The 22,171-nt window shown below is 46.1% G+C and overlaps 1 protein-coding gene across 1 annotated transcript in view; it reads right to left on the reverse strand.

Annotated features, from left to right (window-relative positions):
* Positions 1-22,171, reverse strand: part of COX10 (cytochrome c oxidase assembly factor heme A:farnesyltransferase COX10) — a 109,239-nt gene that overhangs the window by 22,379 nt on the left and 64,689 nt on the right. Inside the window, exon 5 of the mRNA XM_075441074.1 lies at positions 14,116-14,186. Coding sequence (XP_075297189.1) covers positions 14,116-14,186 — 71 coding nt within the window. The remainder of the gene's footprint in view (positions 1-14,115; positions 14,187-22,171) is intronic.

Consider the following 22,171-nt stretch of genomic DNA (forward strand, 5'->3'; position numbering starts at 1 on the left):
GGCACACAAAACATATTTACAGAAAACCGTAAGCCTGAATGTAGGTGTCCGTTTAAGGCTGCCTGCATATTTTTCAGGTGAAGCATATGTTATTCTGAAGTGAGCATTATTATGAGTGAAGCATAAGCTTATATTTGAAAATTAGATTCAAAGCCTCATACAAAAGGTAACAAAACAAATTCTGTCTTCTCCCTGCCTGTCAGAAACCTTTTATAGAAACGTCACCCACTTCTGAAAGAGCACACTAAAAAAACCACCACCAACAACGCCCTTTGGTTTTGCTGCAGCACACACAGAGTACCTTCATGGATTCAAACATTTAAATTCCCAGCTGATTATTTTGTATTAGATCTTGTTCTCATTGACAACGGTCCCTCGAGCCACCGGGCAAGGGGCCTGTCCTGCCAAGTGCAGGGCGATGATGGGAGAGAAGCAGGACAGGGAGCTGAGGACGGAGGCGCAGCGGGCAGGGGCCATGCCCAGGGCAGGCAGCGCAGGGCACAGCCCCCTGCTCTGCTCCCCAGCACCCCTGGCCAGGCTGCACCCCCCAAACCCAGCGCCCTCCCCCAGGCACAGACTGGGCGAGCAGAAGGAAGGTGGAAAGAGAAGGAACTCATTGAGAGTCATTTCCACATCCGAACGAAGCCAAGATACGCACCCTCACTTTCCCCTGCATGTGCTTTTAATAACGGCAAATTATTTGCTATACCCTTAAATCATAGAATGGTAAGGGTTGCAAAGATCATCTGGTTCCAAACCCCTGGCCATGAGCAGGGACACCTTCCACCAGCCCAGGGTGCTCAGAGCTCCATCCAACCTGGCCTTGAACACTGCCAGGGACAGGGCAGCCACAGCTTCTCTGGGCAACCTGTGTCAGTGTTTCACCACCCTCATGGGGAAGAATTTATTCCTAATATCTAATCTAAATCTGCCCTCTTTTAGTTTACAGCCATTCCCCCTTATCCTATCACTACACACCCTTGTGAAAAGCCCCTCTCCACCCTTCCTGTAGGCCCCTCCAGGTACTGGCAGCTGCTCTAAGGTCACCCCGGAGCCTTCTCTTCTCCAGGCTGAACAGCCCCAGCTCCCTCAGCCTGTCCTCGTAGGAGAGGTGCTCCAGCCCTCGGATCATCTCCGTGCCCTCCTCTGGACCCGCTCCAACACATCCATGTGCTTCTTATGCTGGGGGCTCCAGAGCTGGGCACAGGACTCCAGGTGCGGTCTCAGGAGACAGAGTCAAGGGGCAGAATCCCCTCCCTCGCCCTGCTGGCCACACTTCTGTTGATGCAGCCCAGGATACGGTTGGCTTTCTGGGCTGCGAGAGCACATGAGTTTAAAAAAAAAAAAAAAAAGGCAATTTAAAAAACCTGAAATTTTAAAATTCAAAAAATTTTCAAAATTCAAAAAAATGTGCAATTTTACTTATTTTTTAGTGAGGCAAAAAGCGGTTTTGGTTCTATCTGGTGAGTTTTCTGTCTCATTCAAGACACAGGTTCAGCAAGACCACCCCGCCTCCTCCCCTCGCTCACGTGCCCACTGAAACGCTCCTAAATCACCGCTGACTCCAGCAGTTTCCGCGGTGGCAGGTAACCGGTGCCGAGGCAATAAAGGTGAGACTGACAGCTCCGATGAATCTCAATATTGCCACCCTGGGCGCAACTTCCATCCGCACATAGTGTCAAAACCATCTGTCGTCATGAGCAGAGGAACGGCCTGAACCCGCCTCATGCACAGAGCAGCTGAGAAGAGCGGGGGCTCGGGAGAAGGCATTGGCAGTCGAAGAATACGGGTGGGATTCTCATCTCTGCAATTTCATTTTGCCATCACGGGTTGAGATGTGAGTCCAGTGCATGAACACTGTTCCAAAGCCATAATTAAAATCAGATTTTGGGAGCAAGCATCATAAGTTGCTTATTATTTCTGGAATCCGTAGGTAGTAAAAATGCCCCCAGACTACTCACGAGTACAAGGCTGCCGCAGAAAGCCCCCTCCTCTTCCTAATTTTTTCCAGGTCAGCAGTAAGTTATTAAGGCTTCTGAAGCCACTTACAAACTCAGACAAAAAGCACCAGCCTCAAGTTTTTACACTTTTCCAACAGGAATGAGAGGTTGCACAAACTGAAGGGCAAGTCGCATCCTTTTGGCTGTCTCTATGGACATCAAAGCCTGTGGTCATTTCAAGAGGAAGGATGCCCATGGAGATCCCCTGCACAAACACACCTAACCCCATGCCAAAGCCCATCATTCTCCCCAGCTGCTGATTTACAGTTTTGCTCACCTCCTGGCATCTTTGCAACTCCTGCGGTCAGGCAACATTAAAAGCTGCCAAACACCAGTGCCAGGGTGGGAGCTGAGCCTGCGATCACCATGACTGTCACAAGGTACTCAGCTACAACGTGGTCGCCTCCCTCAGCCGGAGGAGTAGCAGCCAAGGGATTTTTTAAAATTTTTATTTATTTTTTTAAAGCTCAGCACCCAAGAAGTGCTGAACCCTCTTCGGCAGCTTTTAGAGAACCACCAAGAAAATGAAAGCAGGCCATCAACCCCAGCAGCTACACCGGGCAATCCCATCCCACTTGGGAGAGACGCAGGAGCTGAGGATGTTACGCGCTGCAACACACACGCCTCTACAGCAGCCTCCCTGCTCCTACGGCTTCGGTAATGGGGAAGAAAGGCCGTCTCCTTCCAGCACACATCTGGATTGCATCTGCGTCACTTCCAGCCCTGCTGCCCCAGACGGACAGATGCCTGAAACCAGCAGCAGGGTCGAAGCTGGCGCAAGTGCCGCAGAGTCAGCTGCCTGCGAAAAATGAGCCAGAAGGCTGTAAAAGGCACATTTCGCCCCAAATAGCCATGGTAGCTTCCCTGAAATTATTTTTGATGGGAGGTTAAAAAAACCACTCGTACAGCTTCTAAGCTGAAAGTAAGGCACAGAGCGTTCAACCGATCAGTAATCATGGCAGACAACTGAATGATGGCAATCTACCAACAGTGAAATTAAATTTTAACTTTCCACACAAATCCTTTCAGGCTGCATATTTATATATTTAGTAATAAAAACCATGCTCATGACCATTGTCATCTGTAAAAGTTCTACAGTAATAACAACAACGCTAATGGAAACTGAAACCGGAACAACATTGCCTGGATCAGTAGCTCCATCACTGATGACTTTTCTAAAATGACTCTAATTTTTTTGCAAAAGACATCAGATTAAGCTCCAGAAGGGTCCTACAGACAGACTGGGGATGTATCCGATAGAAAAAACACCCACACTCAGATCTGAGATTTTAAATCTAAGTGGTTACATGGTGATGCATTATGACCCCTAACTGCTATAGTTTCGACAGTTTTAAGGCAGCATATCTTTTTTTTGAGGACTCAAGGCATGACTGACAAAATATTTTTATATTGAGCTACATCCAGCTACAACTTTCAATTACTGATTGGATTAGTCTCAAGGAGTGTTGTTTCTTTCAAATTAAAAGGAAAAAATAGCTTTAGCATTGGCAGAATGGACACACTGCTAGACCCCTTTACTTCTTGCATGCCATCTCATCCGCAGGAATGTGTTGCTGTGGCAGGTCAGGCTCTACATCCACTAACACTACTGAATTTTATATCAAATTCTCTTTAACTGGGTGTAACACTGCCACAATTTTTAAGATTGCCAGAACACACTTGTTGCAATTCTGCCTCCTTATGTTTTTGTAACTGGCTTTTTGAGATTTGCTTCCTGGTAGTAACTATAACAAAGATGTTGATAACCCCAGATTGGGCAGTATTTTACCCCAAATGTCAAAAAAAATAGTGTGGAAAATAATGGGAAAATTCTGAGACCAACTTGTAACACAAAATCTGAGCTGAGGAGGAACTCTGTGTTAAGAGGAGGTATGAAACTTGTAGGTGCTCCCAAAAAGCCAAGCGAGCTGGGTTGATGGGGAGCATTTAAGCACACCTAAATCCGGAGCTCAACACTACAGCATTATGTCTCCAGGTGAAGAGTTTACAGACCTGAACCTCAAATAAACCTCTTTAAAATGCAAATGTCTGAGAAGGGAATCACCTCTACAACCTTTCCTTTGTCCACAGGGCTCAGCCAGGCCCATCAGCACCAAGCAGGCCGTGGTGGTGACGGACATGTGGACCATCAGCAGGGAAGCGGGGCAGGATGCAATGAGTGATGTCTAACTCTCCCAAGGAACGTCGTCCAGTGAGAACTTGGCATGTTTGGAGCTCAGCGATGGATAAACACGTACAGCTGGCTGGCTCTCGTCACGCAGTTGCCTTCTTGAGATTTGGCACTAAATTGCCAAGCCAGCTCTGGCTTTGCTATCTAATATACTTGTTCAGAAGTGTACTTAGCATAAATAAATACAGACCAGGATAAAATATCCTGTGTCTGTGTCAATTCATTTCTCTCCCAATCAAGAAACAACCCATGCAAGGAGCCCAAGCTGCCCTGTCATGGCTGTGTATCGCTATTGTACAAAAGCGTAATCGACACTGTATTTTAACCAAACTGGAGGTAATGAGTCCAGCGGAGGGCTACAAGGATGGTGAGGGGACTGGAACATCTCTCCTGTGAGGAGAGGCTGAGGGAGCTGGGCTTGTTCAGCCTGGAGAAGAGAAGGCTGAGAGGGGACCTTATAAATGCTTACAAATATCTTCAGGGTGGGTGTCAGGAGGATGGGGCCAGACTCTTTTCAGTGGTGCCCAGTGACAGGACAAGGGGCAATGGGCACAAACTGAAGCAGAGGAAGCTCCAGCTAAACATGAGGAAGAACTTCTTCCCTCTGAGGGTGACGGAGCACTGGCCCAGGCTGCCCAGGGAGGCTGTGGAGTCTCCTTCTCTGGAGATATTCCAGCCCCGCCTGGACGCGGTGCTGTGCAGCCTGCTCTGGGTGACCCTCCTTCGGCAGGAGGGTTGGACTGGGTGACCCACAGAGGTCCCTTCCAACCCCTACCATTCTGTGATTCTGTGCTCCTCAAGAATCCACGCTGCAGATGTTCTGTCTCCCCTGCGAGGGAGAGGGACTTTAAAACTATCATAAACAAACATGGCTAATTTCAAAGAATCATTTCATCCTGAAAGGGACACATCTGTCTTTTTTATGCTTGCGTAAATCAAAATTGGTCCGATTGATTCTGCTGAAAGTTTCCACAAAGACGCGACGTGTATGCTACGACGAAACAAGAGGGCTTTCAAGCCAGGCAAAAAAATAGAACTCAAGAGTCCCAAACTCAGCACAGAGCTTTCTCCTAAACATATCCTGCTCTCCTTTGTGCCAGTTTAACTCCACGTCAGTGATGCCAGGATCTGGTCTTTCACTGTTCACGGGTTCAGGAGTCTGCCCGGAGGACTGAGACCAAAGCAGCCACAGGTCTGGGATGAGACAGCTCAGCAGACCCTGGGGAGACCTGCAGTTCACAAATACCACGTTCAGACAGAAATCAAACTTTTTATGCAGCCCTTTGTTATTGAGCAGTAGCTCCAATTGGGCCTCGTCACTTCACTTGGAGTAAAAAATTAAAAACGAAAAGGATCCCTACTTATAAAATGTTTATGCTCTTGTTACACTTGCTATACACACCAGAATGCTAATCATAACAATCTCAGCAACCCTGCAGAGCGTTAGCATGCTCCTTGTTATACGGTTTGCTTAGGTAGGAGTGAAAGGGTGAACAGTAATATTCACAGCTTCCCTGCAGTCACGAAAATGTAAATATTTTTTTAAAGTGCTTACAAGACAAACCTACAGTAAATTTGAAAGATGTCCCCCATAATATTTAAACTAAATCCTCCTCTTTAACCTAACAAACCTAACCTTACAACATGGCAGTTAAGTGATCCATTCATTTTATTTCAAAATCTCCATTCTCTCTTTGTTTAAGAACCAGAGACCAGCTGACAAACAGGATGGATAATATTGTCTCTCCAGGAACATTATTTCTGTGATTTAGAGTGATTAAATCTAATCCGTGCTCTGCTGAGCCCCCAGCCAATGCCTGGAAAGCAGTGGGTAAAGCAGTCTCAGGCCAGTTCTCAATCGCATGAAGATGGAGAAAACTGAAGTTCCAGAGCATTTACCAACCTGTTCTTCAATAAAACAAGAAAAGATAGCCCAGCCATTCTTGGTACAGGATCTCAGACTCTAAATACATTCCCAGGAGCACCAAAAATGAAGGAAATAACTCATTCACTACAGCCACAGGCAGCAGGACCAGACGCAACGGTCTGCAGTGGGAGGAGGATCGGGCTCTAGACACCAGTAAGGGGAAGGGCAGTCAGGCAGATGAGCCTGTCAAATTGCAATATCAGTCAGAGCCTTCCTCCCTATCTGCAGATTCCTCTGCAACATTGCAAGCATGCATTTGATTTTCATATCATTTTAACACTCTACAGCATGCTCTTAAGTAGCTGCTATGTTTCACCTGAGAGATGAAGAGGACGAGGATGGCTGTATTTTGGGATTTCTACACATTATTTTGGTAGTTTATCTACAGTTAGCATCTGAAGTTATATTTCATAAATGTTTGGTGGGAAAAAAACCCAATCCCCCTTCATATATCATCAAAGTGCATGAATACAACATAATTGTTGTCATACATGGGCAGCAATATGAGTCACTGTGGCTCATGCTCCTTTACAGCACGGTTTGTAATATAATATTCCTTGTGATTCTATGTCCTGAGCAAAAAAAAATAAAATAAAAAAAACCGTATCAAAGAGGTTCTCCACATATCTGAACCTCAGGAATGCAGTTTTTCTAGTCCTAAAGACTGGAGAGCAAGCATCTGTGTTAGCGCAGCTAATTAAAGTGTAAGAAAAACCTCTTTTATATCTGCCTTGCGAAGTTGATAACGTGTAAGTTATAACTTGTATAAGACATGATAAACTCTGTCCTTCACAGAATGAAAGGCACTTCTAACATGACTTACTGTAAACAGATCTCAGGGCATAGCAGCTTCTAATCAGAGGCAGCTCCGTTAATGGACTCGTGGAGCGGTGACATTTCCTACAACACTTGGCACACGCTGACTAATGACGCTGTTGTGGTTAAACCAGATAAGGTTCAGTACTAACACAGGGAACAAAGTGTGGGGATTTGGACTGCGTTAAGCCAAAATTTACAAACATGAACCTGAAATGTTTGACAGACACAGAAGAGCAGCCACCAGAAGAACACTGTGCTAAGACGTGGAAAGGATCTTGGGCTTGGAGCTTTCTTTTTTCCTTGTTTGTGCAGCGTAAGAGGGAAAACTCACTTTAACATCACCTTTGAAGAAAATGACTCGTCACTAGTCAGTTAAAAAAGAAAAGAGTCAATGGTTCCAGCTAACGTCCAGAGGCCCGCTGGTGCCGGACACAGAGATGGAAGGATTAGCGTACAATAGCTTGGCTCCCTCCAGCTCACGGGGCTCTACCCCCCGGCGAGGAGCTGACATGAGGGGATAAGACAACTCCATTAGGAGCCCGTATCACTTCTCCGCAGCGTTCCCCGGAAGCAGATGGAGCAGCTATTTAGCTAAACACACCGTGACTCCTGGTTTACACACGAGCATCCGCGACGCTTCCTAGCGCGGGGCGACGTACAATGCACTCCGATCTATCAACTGTCCCACGTGCAACTGGAGATTCAGATAAATAATTTGGTGGCAAAGGCCCCTCGGCTGAACCGCAAAGCAGCAAGGCGTGAGGGCTCAAGTGTTTCCGCGGGACTGTGTCTCCCAAACGGAGCTGCCTGCAAAGGAATGTCTCGTCGAGCTGCGGCAGGATTCGGTGCGGGCGGGCGGAGCGAGCTGCAGGCGCTAGCTGGGTAGCTAGCAATTTCTTCGTTTCAGCTGAAACGAATTTGAATGTAATGTTAGAGTTATTAAAACAACCCTCTTTATTGCCCTAGGAAACAAAATAGATCCGTAGTTAGAGCTATATAATTTCCTGCTAATACACATTTTGATCTGAGGATAATGTGCAGCATCACCATTTTTCTGTGCATTCTACAAAAGGACTCTAATACCTCAGAACCATTTAATCAACATCCCATGCAGGCAGTGAATAGATAATTGAAATATAAGTACTGCCATCCATATCCCCTTTGGGAAAATGACACAGTAAGCATTATATCATTCCATTAGTCCACCCTTTGATGTGGGTTTTATTCTCATTAAACTATGTTTTAGCCTCAAGGTTTCTCCCCCCGCCCCCCACCTCTCCATGACGTGGCCATACCAGGAAAAAAATAAAAAATACCCCGCTGTTGAAAAGGCAAGAAGTACATTTTTACAAGCAATTGTACATGTCAAAAATATAAAGCTGCCTTTTTCATTTCTTGTTTACCAAATACAGTCAATGACAGCTTCTGGAAAACACAGGGTGGAAAAAAAGGAAGCCAGGAGGGTGGTGGCGGGGAAGGAATGCATTTACTTGTTTTCAAATAATAAAGCCTGGATACAAGCAGGATAAAAAAATGCTTGAAAAGGCTGCTGTGGTGTGTCTGCTTTGAATTGTGCCCTGTTTAAACAAGAGGAAAGCCTCCCACTGAAAAAAGAAACATTTTTATCATTCAAAAAGATCTCAGGGCAGTCCCTTTAAAATGAGGTATTTTCTAAACAAAATATTGGAATGTTTCCCTGCAGGGAACGAGCACCTGAGCTCTTAAAAATGATTACTCTTGAAGAACTGTAGATTTATGGCGTTTTTGTTTTATTTGTTTGAACGTAGGAGAGTGAAACCTGTCTGAGATGACCACCCAAGGGAGCAGAGCAGCCCGCTGAGCAGAGGCTGATCTTTAAACGGGAACCGAAGCTCTGCAGAAACCCTCGGGGAGGTTTCCAACCGCTGGCTCGGAACGGGGCTGCCCAACGCTGAGCGCAGGTCTCCGCAGCCGCCGAGGAGACGCAGACGCAGTTCCTCTCACTCACATCAGGGCAGCTCCGCTAACACCAGTAGAAACGCTCCAATCTACACCAGCGTTAGCAAGCAAAGAATCAAGCTAATTACACAGCGTTAGCAACAGTGATTAGAGGAGGATTTTTTTTTTTTTAAACGCACATGCATTTTCTCAGCATGGACCGGGTTTGCTGCGCTTTGTAGGTCTACTACACACAACTGAGTGGAAAACTCAGCTCTACGTAGAACCAGCCTTGGTCACAACGTGGTTCTGAATAAACAGGGCAAGTACAACGCGATGCATTTCTCTACCAGTTCCTGAATGTCCAACACACACATCTGCAATTGTAACAACAATTCATGAGCACAACCCCTCCGCGACAAACATGGCTAGCCTAGGAGCTCTTTTTGGTCTGGTTCTTCAAGAGCTGGGCTTCCAGTTTAAACTGGCCAAAGTCAACACTCCATTCAGCAATGCCAACAAGCAGGGAAAGCGTCGCTGTCTCCATTCATTGCCATAATCATCAACCATGGCCATAAGCAGCGGGAAGCTCCCATACAGAACACAGCTCCTTGTGCATCGTTAAGCACGGATGCTGATAGAATTCTAGGAAAAAATATTTACCAAACACCACAAAGATTTATTTCTTTTGAAGCATCCAAGGCATTATCTGTGTTGTGCCTTCTGCCAAGTTAACAGACTTATTAAACTACTTCAATGTGCAAGGAAAAGCAAGCTCAAGAGCGCAAATATTCTGCGTAAGGAGAATATGATTAAATTCCATAGCATATTCTTCTTATATTGAAGGTTTTTGAGACAAGACCAGGTAAAACCTGGAGCAGCCAGGTCTGACCTGAGAGTTGACCCTGCCGTGCGCAGGCGATGGGACTACAGCTCTCCTGAGGTCCCTCCAGCCTGACCCACCCTCTGATGCCGCCTCTACAAGGCTTCACGGCCCCAGTGACACGAAACCTGGAGGCAGAGCGAGGGGGAATCCCCAGCCCCGCTCCCAGGCAGACGCCGCGGCCACTGCCACGACCAAAGCCCAAGGACTGGGTACAGAAACCAGCTGGAAGCTGCAAAATACTGCGGGAGCAGAACTGAAGGGCGTCTACGTGGTCGTGAATTAGTTATTTAGAACGTGCTGTTTGATGACTTCTTTTTTTAAGATGAAAAACTATTCCTGTACAACTATTAAGTTTTTTATGGGTGCTCAGCACAGCAGATACAGCAGTGCTGTAAGTTCATAAACCCAGCTGCTTGGTAACAAGAGTGCGTGTGGCTCTGCGCAGAAGGGCAATCAAAACTGTCACTCTGTACAACAGAACGGAGCAGGGCACTTGTCATCCTGGAGGCTAAGCTCACTCCGCTACTGCAGCTAATACAGGAGATTTATTTAAATTAATCTGCAGGAAAATTAAATCCATTACCTTAAAAAGCAAGGGAATAAATCATCCCCAACAGGAAACCAGGAAAACATGCTGCCATTTCAGCCGAACCTAAGGTTTTGAGAGCCCATGAAATTTTTCCTCGTCAATGACATAAAAACAATTCATAGCAGGAAAAATACTGTCAGCTGTTGTTATCATGCAAAATGCAAACACGCTGTAGGAGTTTAACACTGCAGCCGAAGTACGAAGAACATCTCCAGCTGTTCGTCTTTCCAAACAAGACTCGAGGGGTCAGAGGAGGGAGGAGGACACGTGGGCAGGCTGGAATGATGGATGGCGTTTAGTGGCACGCTGTGTTTGGGTCTACTCCTGTTAGTTTTGCAACAGGATGTCTCTGATTACTCTCTGAATAGAGAATCAGGATGGTTACGTCTCGTTGCTCAAAGGGAACATTTTTTTCAAAGCCTTACAAATGAAACAGGACATTGTAAAGCAAGCAGTCAATGAAGTATCAGGTGCTGTTTGTCACAAACCCAGCAGCAGTGACAGCAGATTCCCCGGGGGCATCAGCGGTGGGTTTGGGGCTGGCAGATAAGGTAGATGGACTCTTGTCCCTACATGCAGTAGACCCCAGCTCTGCAGAGTCCTTCTGTGTCACTGCCTGAAGGTCCAGGCCAAATCATATAAAATACACTCAGCAGGAGCACAAGAGCCTATAAAAAACTATTTTAGCCAAAAAGTTGCTGCAATATGGAGAGGACTTCACAAAGGGTGGAGGACAATTGCTTTTCCAAATCCCATCCTTCCAGAGATCTTTGCAGGACTGGCTCCTGGCTCACAGGGTGCTGCTTGGAGCGACGGCCAGGCCAAAGCTGCCTAACTTAAACCCTTCTTGAGTGCCACCAGTAAGACAACGACACCTTGTCCCCAGCCAGACCTGAGAGGCCACGGCGACGTTCACACTCCACAGTGCAGCCCTGGCCATGGAGCACATCTTTCAAAGCTACGAGGTTCCTCACTGATGCCAAAGCAAACTGCAAGTCCTTGGCAACTTGTAGAAAAGGCTGAGACCTTCGAGGACCCGGGTTACACATGAACATGTAAGCAGGGAAATGAACACACATAAGGTGTTGCCAAGATGGGGGGGTTGTGCTGTCTTCTCAAAGTGAAGGCTTCAGGTAGAAACGAAGGACAGAAACACTCAAGGAAGGTCAGTTAAAACCAACAGCTGATCTCAAACCTAAATAATCTTAGGGGTGAAGCTACAAATGGAGGCCACAAAGAGAAACACATGCGAATAATTCCTCTACAACAGCGTAACTTTTCCTAATGAGCCAGCTCCATGAGTTAGCTTATCGAAAATAGAGACACCGGCTCATCCAGGGTCTGGATGACTCGGTAACACCACGGACCTCTCACTGAGAGTTACCAGTTTGATTCTGGCCCAAGTCCAAAGCATCTAAGAATTCCCTTCGTGATGCCACAACCTCTATAAAAAACATCACTGGTCTCAGTGCAGTTTCTCAGTGGGCAGAAGTTCACATCAAAGCCACCATCGCAAGCCTTTCCAAGGCGGTGCAGTGTGCCAACACGACGGTGAGCTAACAACCTTCTCCCTCTTCAAAAGGGATCTCAAGCTCAAGGCTGGACCACACAAGAACTAGTATGACTCTGCTACCCATAGTGACCAGTTCTGTAACAAGGACTATGCAAAAGAAAGACAGAAAGATGGGAAATCACAACATATTTACAAACAGTGCAAATGAAGATGGATTGTAAAATGATGCCTCATTTGCACTGGCTATCACAGATGTTGTAACACAGCAGAACTAAAAAAGCACCAAACATTGCATGATCTGAAGCAGCTAAAGAGAAGAAAATGTCACAACTCGAATGTCAGACAGACTTTGGGCCAGAACTCTGTACACACCCCAAGCTATCTGTATTCCTTCCCAGAGCCAAGACACCAGTCCCTCGGATATCATTTATCCATCTCTGTCTCGTCTGCTTTTGACTAGTTTTAGCATAATCATTTAAGGGTTTTATTTAATCAGCCAGGAAGGAGTTCAAGGAACACCAGGGAATATGTGGCAAAACAGAAGGAGTTTAGATCACTTGCACTGGATTATTCTCCTCTGGCACACCGCAGAATAACTAACCCCAGCCGAGGTCTGCATGTTCAACGGTCTACAGGGAACGAGACCGCCATTATTCAAGGTAAGTGACACTTTAAAGAACTTTAAATTAGCTGTTGACAGTCAGGTAGATAGATTGATGAGTGATTACACAAGTCCCCAACATTGCCATTTGGTGGTGAAAGAAAATATGAAAGGAGGGAAGTAAGAAAATCCGTTAAATATGGTTTTGCCAATCTGGCGCATTCAGATGACAGTGAAGTTCATTTAAGGACACTGGAAACTTTGAAACCAAATTGCTTTCTCTAAATCAAAAGTTGACAGAGAGTTCCTAGCTATGTTTTTGACTCCAGAAACACTGAAAGCCATGCTAGTAGACTATGAATAAGAAAAATGTATCTCCCCACGATCTTTCTTCCTAACAAGCGTTCCTTCTTCCAGGGCTGCAGGACCACGTGCAAGTGGGGCAGAGGTGCAGCTCCCCTGAACTGCATGGTTAAGGCTGACTTACTGCATGTACAACAGATGCCCTCACTGCAGTGGTCCCTAAAATATGTTTTTAAATAAAATTAACTCAACTCCAGAATCGGTAATTAGCACCACCTTTGAGAACAAATCAGAACAAGTTCCCCCTCTAACTATTTACAATCAGAGTGAATTTACCCCCGAGGTTCACTTTACTATTTTGTCTCAATTTTCTTGTAATTTCATCCATCTCCTCCTTTTCAGTCCTCCAAAGGTGATGGATAAAACACAGAAATAAATAGGACCAACTGTTCGCAGAAGCCTAAGGGAAAACATAATTTTGTTATAAATAATCCTTGGCACAAATCATGGAAACGCAATACTAAAATTGTTTGTTGAATCATTTATGAATTGGGCCTTCAGTTTTAGTTTGCAAATAAGTTTTTTGTTGATGTTCTTTTTCACTATGCCTTTTTAGCTGGGGAACAGCCTTTGAGAAACTGAACTGATATATAATCCAGAAAACAAAGTGAACGAAACTTAGGTTTTGTTTCTTGTTTTTTAAGGGAATCCCTATGCTATTACAGGGCTTTTTTTTTTTTTGGGGGGGGGGGGGGGGGGAAGAGAATTTACTTACGGATGACGATAAACTAAATGATGACAAATTATTACTTTATTTTCATATGATGCTACCACTGTGAGTTTTCACGCCAGCTCTATGCTGAAGAGGCACAAAAGGCAAAGACAACATGGTGCCTTACAAAACTACTAAAAAAAATGAGCTGCCGATACCTCTGCCAGGAGATTCAAAGGAATGTTTGTGATCTAACCAATAAACGTGACTACTGAAAACAACATACACTTTTGTGTCTGCTCTTAGGTGTGAAATTTTGAAGATTTGTTGTTACAAACTAATAAGTTCGGTTCAGCGTTACTGCGTGCTACCGTGCTGTGCATGCAGTCCTCACGCATGAAAAAATACACAGCAGGAGTGGAAATTTTATTGTCTGAGAAATTCAGCAATTTAGAGGACAGTTGATTACCCAAACTCCTCACATGAAAGTTATAAACACGAAGAAATACTGAAGAACAGAGAGGTGCAATTCTTTCCTAAGTCTTTTGTCTGAAATTGCTATTTTTTGTCATCTGACGAGAAGAAGCAGCTTGGAGAGAGATAAAAGCAAGGTGAAGACCGTTCCTCACCAGCCGGAGCAGGTGTGCATAGCCTTACCTGATCTGTCCTCGCACCAGCGGTCTGTTTTTTGTCCTGTTCATATTTGAGTCAAACGGAACCTCAAAGAACTGTAATAAAATAACAAGAAAAAAAAAAGAGATAGAATCAAAATGAAAGGATGCTGGAAAGCCTGCCATGCATGGAATGTACTGTCTGCATCTGTAGGTGCTTTAATCTCTGTTTTGGAAGGTTCAGAGATACAACGCAAATGGCAAACTCCTTTTACGGAGCTTTGACAGTCTGCATGAATGCTTTTGGCATCCCCTTGAAAGAAAATCACCTGGAGGACAAAAATAGTTTCCGCAGGTCCCCAGAAGTTAATCATTTGAAGCAGAGTTTGATTCCAAGGTCTGATCTCGACCGGTTGGACACAGTTTTTATACGTATATATACACACATACATACAGGCCTGCCCCCAGTTTTATATTAATACAAACAGCCCTTGCAAATGTTGTGCTTCTTCTATTTAAAAGACAAACACTAATTTTTTTTTCAAGATAATTTAACTTCTGAGAACCTATAACCCACCCTGAAATCCATCAACTCGTGTCAAATGCTACTGAACCTGCACCGAGCACCTCGTTCCAGCAGCAGGGAGGGCACACACCATCTGGTGTTATTCAGTGTCACAACGGGACTCTGAACACCGCCTATGGGAAAATGCAGGCGGCACGATCTTCGCGCTAGGAAATCCGGCAGGCTTCTGTATGATCCGTTTTATAAAGAATATTATTGGAAAAGCTGAACGCACTTTGCCGTGCAGCAAACTGTAAAGCCATTTAGGTTTACAGGTGCAAAATAATAATAAAAATAATAAGCATATATTTACTTATAGAAAGAGCAGGATGTATTTATAGAAAGAACATTTTCTGCTGGCGTTATGTCTGAGGTTTGGGGGCAGGATCCCAATTACAGTGAATATGTAGGAAAAGCACCATAACAAACCATAATCCCAAACAATCAGAATCACAGAATGTTGGGGGTTGGCAGGGCCCTCTGTGGGTCACCCAGTCCAACCACTTGCCCAAGCAGGGTCACCCAGAGCAGGTTGCACAGCACCGTGTCCAGGTGAGTCTGGAATATCTCCAGAGAAGGAGACTCCACAGCCTCCCTGGGCAGCCTGGGCCAGGGCTCCGTCACCCTCAGAGGGAAGAAGTTCTTCCTCATGTTTAGCTGGAACTTCCTCTGGTTCAGTTTGTGCCCATTGCCCCTTGTCCTGTCACTGGGCACCACTGGAAAGAGTCTGGCCCCGTCCTCCTGACACCCACCCTGCAGATATTTATAAGCTTTTCTAAGGTCCCCTCTCAGCCTTCTCCAGGCTGAACAAGCCCAGCTCCCTCAGCCTCTCCTCACAGGAGAGATGCTCCAGTCCCCTCATCATCCTTGTAGCCCTCCGCTGGACTCTCTCCAGTAGCTCCTCATCTCTCTTGAAGTGGGGAGCCCAGAACTGGACACAGCACTGCAGATGGGGCCTCACCAGGGCAGAGCAGAGGGGGAGGAGAACCTCCCTCGACCTGCTGGCCACACTCCTCTTCATGCACCCCAGGAGACCACTGACCTTCTTGGCAACCAAGGCACGCTGATGGCTCATGGTCAATCTGCAGACAGATTGAAGGTGACTATATGATACATGACTACCCAGTAAAATCTATGTTATTCCAACAAGCTGATGTAACCTTTCAGACCACAAAGGACAAAATTAACCAACATCTTCATTTTGACAGCACCACATCCCTGACCTTGCTGCTTCCCAGGGCTGTGCTCCCCAGGGCATGCCAGGCCAGCGGGCAGGGACGTCAGGAGCAGCGGGGATGACACCAGACCTCTGCAGGTGCACCCCAGGGGAAAGGCGCTTCGTCTACAGGCTCACCGAGACGACAGGAACCACCTTCCCCATCTGCCATGTTGAAGTAACGGCCATGTAACGAATCTGGAACCTCTGCTGCTGCTCCTACCTACTGCAAGCGTGGCAGGGATTGGATACCCACGGATCCTCCTGCCTAACGTGGCCCACGATATTCTCCACTCGTGGTGACATTTTTACCCTCAGGTTGAATCATCTTCCTGACAGATTTAACCATTCCCAGGAATAAGGTTATAAGAAACTCCTGCATGTGTATAACTGAGAGGGAAGGCGTGCACGGGCTCCAGCCCACGTGCTGAAGTTCTCCTGCTTAAACAAAACTTGCTCATTGTACGCTCCAAAGCCAAGCAATTTGGCAGCGGGCATCACCTTCATATGTCATCATGCTTGTGACACTGTCCCAACCTGGGAAAGAAGGAGACTCAGGTGGGTGGCAGGGAAGAGAGGGCAGAAGGTCGAGGCAGCAGCAGCCCCGCCAGCAAGGGGGGCTCTGGACCTGCACTCCCCCTCTGCCAGCCAGCAGCTGGGACACCCCCGGAGCAGGGGCTGCCTCGTCCCCCTCCAGCGGCTGGCCAAGGCAAATTAATGGACAATTCCTATTGCTAACTCTGCTGAAGCTTGTGCTTCACATTCCAGTCCTCTGTTTGTCCATGACGGATCCAAAAACTACCGCGGTTCTGCAGGGGAGGAATTCTGCATTTGCCAGTTTGCGTTAATGGCTGCAAATTCAATGCTCAAAAGTTAAGAAATACAGAAGCATGGGAACTGAAATCATCAATGCAGCTTTTAATTACTAGTTCATATCCAATTCACTCGAAGTTCTCGCCTCCATCCGTGTGGCGGAGCTGGCTGGGGCCACGCAGCCTGTAGATGGTTTGTGCTTGGTAAATCTCCATCCGAGCAACTGGATGGAGCTCCCGACCCACTTCCAGTTCCTACTGCCTCTCAAAGCCTTCCAATTTTATTACTGATATTTCTGAAACAAATCCAGGCTCCTCAGCCAAGAGCTGCTCACGTGGAAGAGGATGGGATTTCGGGAAGAACAGGGTTAGTTTATGCGTCTTCCACTTTGCCAGCACGTTCTGGTACAGTACTAGGCAACCTATTTATTTCTTTTTAGATAGGTAGCTCACAGGTTATTGCTCATCCTCTGTTTGCTGCAGCTTTAGATCCCCATGCCTGACCTGCACTGGTCGCTGCCAGCTACCAGCGAAGCCGGTGGAGACCCTGCCTTAGAAGCCAAGCACGGAGGAGCCAACGGCAGCTCCCTTCGGAGGGAGCGGTGGGATCCGCACAGCAGCATCGCTGCCCTTGAAGTGCTGGACGCTCCACAAAGAGCCTCCGTAGGAAACGGCGACGGGTACCTCCGGAGAAGGGAAAGCACCCCGTTTGGATCCGAACCCAGTGATTGCTTCTGACAGCTCAGCGTTTCGCTAATGGCTTGCTTCACTGCTACATTTCAGAGACAATTATGTTAAATGAAGAAAAAATGTCATTTGACATCAGAATGGTAGAGCAATACAAGGGAAAAATTCTATCGAGCTAAAGTCTTTTCTCCTGGAAATATTTCGGGCTACGCTCAGTTCTGCTTTCGTTTTCAATACACAATTTTCCCTTTATTTCTATTTGCAAAGTCTGACTGCCGTGAGCTTACTTCCAGTTTACACTTGTGCATGTGAGGAGATTCTGGCTCTTTTGAGACTATTTAAGCTTATGGATGAAGATATTCCATGTGCAATGAATAAAATCAAAATATCATGCAGGTTTTAAACTCAAACCTAAAATGACTGAAATGGAGAACAGCTGGAAACTAAACACTGTTGAAAGAATTCAAACTTGTGCAGCTGAGTTATCAGTATAACCTGACAATACCTTAATCAGGGTATGAAATATTTCCCTACATTTAATATTGTAGTTAGTCACTGAATAGAATATAAATTTTGAACAAGACACTTCTCTGCTGAGTTAAGTGGTCAAAAAATGTCTGTATCTCCCGAAATTAAAATTACTGTATGACTTCAGTCTGAATTTTTTTGCTTTTTTAAATCTAACAATCTGAATAATCTGTTACTGCCAACTGTACGCACGAAACTACACGTCCGATTGAACCAGCATTAAGAAAAATCCTTTTCTTTGCAGCGCCCCAGACGCTGTCACTGAGCTAGCTGCTATTACATGTCGGCAAGATACCACTGATCAAACTCTTCCCATTTTGCTCCCAGATGTTCAGCAAAATTCTCTCTCCACTTCAAATTATTTCCCCCTGATCGTTTACAAAAAAAAAAAAAAAAAGTGCATCTCAAATATCCTTCCATAGGAATGAGTGAACTCAAACATATTTGCTCATGCCAGGCCAGCACAGTACAGCCTGTTTTAGCAAAGAGTAAATTCAGTAAGAGGAATCCTGCACAAATAAATATTTTAGAAGCACTCAAGAGGCTTTTTCCTCAGGAAGTCTGAACGCGTCGGCTCAGCTGGACAAGGCAGAGTATTATCTGCCTTCGGTACTTGGGAAGCCAGCCATCAAACGGACAGACAGAGGGTTAAATCTACAGCATCTAAAAATCCCTGAGTGACAAAACTTGGCAACAGCTTTCAAGACCGTAACCTAAATTTTAATCAGTATGCATGAACATTTAAAACATGATGATGGAAAAAAAATAAATCAGGCCAGCTCGTACTTTGTGGTTTATTTCTCTGGCAGGCTCATCAGACTCTTTGTGTAGATCTCATCTAGTTAATATACAGTAATTATATCTTAAACATCTAACAATACCTAGATTAGCTGTCACATTACTGCTTATAGCTGTTTAGACTCAAGGGTTTGGGTTTTTTCTTATTCAGTTGCTTCATATTGCTTTCCACTGTTTTTAAGTGAAACGTTAAAGACTGTATAATTTCTTCACGCTACCTCCTGGAAACAGCAGCGAACGCAGAGGGTAGCTGATCACTCTGACCTCCTGGGCGACACACAGATTAATAATCTTATTTGGACTAAGCCAAGATTCCCCCAGCATCACCTTGCAGAGGGCGTTCTGCTGCGCTGGCACTTCGAGGACTCGCATGGCACAGAAAGAGCGAGAGGACACCCCACGGCTTCACAGGGGCACGGGACGCCCTCTCGCCCTCCCCGTACCATCAGTTAAACACCAACACCACCTATTAAATTTCCAAAGACAGCGAGCAGACTATTTGCAGTTAATTAAGCCAGCGGAGCGGATGGAAAGCCCTGAGCACGTGCTGCATTTGCCATCCACGGTCATTGGTGCAGGAGAGATTTTAACTACTGAATTATGACAGCTGACTACCTTTACTCCTGCTCACATGAAAATGTGAATAGAATGCATGAAGAGGAACAACATGTCATACAGTTTATCAAACTGGTCATTCACACTTCGGCTAGTAAACGTCTCTCATGTACTGCTTTGGATTTAGAGCGTACCAAGCACCAGCCTGGCCCCCGTCCAGGGCCAGCTCTAATCTGTGACACATGGTGGAAACGGCAGCGGTTGAAATAGGCAACCGGCCTTCCATGTATTGACATAACATTTTACTCTAATGCTAAGCACATATTTACATCAGAACCGATAATCCCACGAGTCTAAAGACGGAGTGGAACCCTGCTATTAAAAGACAATTTAATTCAAGGCAACTCGGAGGTCTTCCCATTACAAAACAACCCCTGCCTCTGAGCAGGCTTCCATGCGCTCTTCGGCAGCAGCAGCATTGCCCTCTGGATGTAGGCGTTTCTCTCCCAAGGGCAGTTCAGGTGAATCCAGGGCACTAACGAGCAATGGGCAGCTGAGGCTGTTGCCCAGGAGCAGTCACCTCCTCTGTGCTGCTGGTCTCAAACCCCCCCGTGCCTTGCACCACGCTGGGGAGCGGAGACGAGCTTCGGCGATGGGTGCGGGTGGTGGCTGAAGCCTCTCCTCACCCAAAATCTCTTGCTACAGACCCAGGCAAACAATTTGAACACAGTGCAAATAATGACCAGTACAACTGGACTCTCCACTTGAGCATTTCACTGAATGTCTACAGCCAGGGGCGAAACTGGGCTGCACGGGGAAAGCCTTGCAAAAACTGGTCTTGTTGAACTAGATGCTTCTGGGGTTCTCCAGTCTCCCCTGTGCTACAGTAAGCTCTGACCTTCTTTGGTTTTCTTTGGTATTGCCAAAGAGCAAGCAGTTAACCAGAAACATCATCGAAACACACGCTGGAAACCAAAAAGGCACATAAATTGGGGAGGAGCACGTGGACCAAAACCAGGTGGAGGGCGCGGCAGCAGAGTGGAGTCCAGACACCTGGACAAGAACCTGAGGTTTCCTGGGAAGGTGACATCCAGAAAGCCATTTTCCTTGCAGGTGGCCACATGGCCTCCAAATTCATCAGGTTTTAGCACCAGCCTTCCAATGTAAAGTCTCCTGATTTTCCCATGCGTTCGAAGGAAAGTGGCTACAAGCAGCACTGGAAACCCATCAGACCACGAAGAGTCAAGCTCCTTCCTTAGCGAGTGCTCTTCTCCTCCATATTACCTAATTATTTGTACTCCTCATATTTTCCGTGATTTCTCTTGCATTGTGATAAAGTAATATATAATTACATAAAAGGAGAGGAAAAACATAACGTATAATTTATGGTAAATAAGATCAAAGTAAAGATTATTATTATAGGTTTTCTTCTGGTTTCCTTTCAATCACTTTTATATGAAACCAACAAAGAATAATTAAAGTGTATTACAAAGGTCTTTTTATGCAATTGTACACAGATGTGACTAAAAAAAAAGCGCAGGGGAAGGCTTTTCAAAAGCACTCGTGCTGATCTAACACTATTCTCACCGACGTCCCTGGCAGCTTGACTCCAGCGAGGGCAGAGGCAGACCAACAGCGAGTGATTCTGCAAAGCCCACCCTAATTGTACAAACAAGGGCAGGCTTTGGAGATCGCTGGCTTGGAGACTGCGTATTTGAGAATCGTAAAGGGCACACAGCACCTGTTTGTCTTCAAGATATGAAAATAAAGCAAGGCAAATATTTTAAGGATTAGAAATGGCTTTTTTTGGTGGTGGGGTTTTTTTTTTTCTTTTAAAGGCAGTATGTGAAAACCCTCTGGCTCTGCAGTTCCCAGTCTAGCTATAGATCTGCTTTAATATTTTCCATTTCAAAGAGGATTCTAATTAAAAACGAGATTGATGCAAGCCTGAACAATGTTACTTACAGACAGAGAAGGGCAGCTAAACCCCAAACTGTCATGTCCCAGCGAACCCGAGAAAGGCCTGCTAGGTAAAGCAGCTGCCACTGTGTGATTTATGAATTTTTTTAAAAAATTTCCACTAAAGACACATTCTTGCTAGCCAGTGTCTAGAAGCCCATTGCTCTGTACAGGGAAGGGAACAGGAGGCAACCGCAAAGAAAACGTTGATACCTGTCATTTCAGAAACACATTTTCAGGATGAAGAATGAAAAGACTCACAGGCTTCAATTAGCACTGATTTGTCCCCTCAGATTAACGACCTGCCGTGCGGGCTCTGCTTTCAAGCGCTCAGGAGATGCCATGCTGCTATTTCCTTGACCACTCACAAGCGTCTGACTTCCCTAAGGATCCCCAGAGACACCTGCTAGCCCCATTGGATTGGTTTTTTATTTTTTAAGGTGCTTCCCTGCACTGCCGGGCACTGAGCTGGCGGCAGTGCCCAGAGCCCCTGGCACGCTGTGCCGCGTTTCTTTTCAGCTCAGCCAAATCCTTTTCGTGGGTCTGACCAACAAAACAGCGGCCGTTAAACTCTCGCGGCTTAGTGGCCTCTTCCCCAGCGCTCTGACCAAACCCCGTCCCTTGGGATCATCGGCAGGACCGTTACCAGGGGCTGGCAAAGCGCGCAGCCGTGTCAACGCTCAGGAGCGTCGCAGCCCAAACACCAGAGCACCCCGGTACTGCTGAGGGGTCGGGACGGAGGCGAGGGTGACGGGCGCGTCCCGACGCGGGGATGCAGCTGCCGAACCGCCGTCCCTGCAGGCGCAGGGCATCTGCCTGGGTAAGAGCAGCAAGGGCGGAAGGAAAGACGCTGGGTACACATGCGTGTGCCCGAGCACGCTGCAGTAAGCAAGGAATTAATGAAGTAGGAAAAGGTAATTAAGGACTACATGCGGTCTCAGTTGTATGAATAATTTCAAATGAAATAGTGGGGGAATTTGCA

The sequence above is a fragment of the Opisthocomus hoazin genome, chromosome 21 (genome assembly GCF_030867145.1).
Source record: "Opisthocomus hoazin isolate bOpiHoa1 chromosome 21, bOpiHoa1.hap1, whole genome shotgun sequence".
Lineage (NCBI taxonomy): Eukaryota > Metazoa > Chordata > Aves > Opisthocomiformes > Opisthocomidae > Opisthocomus > Opisthocomus hoazin.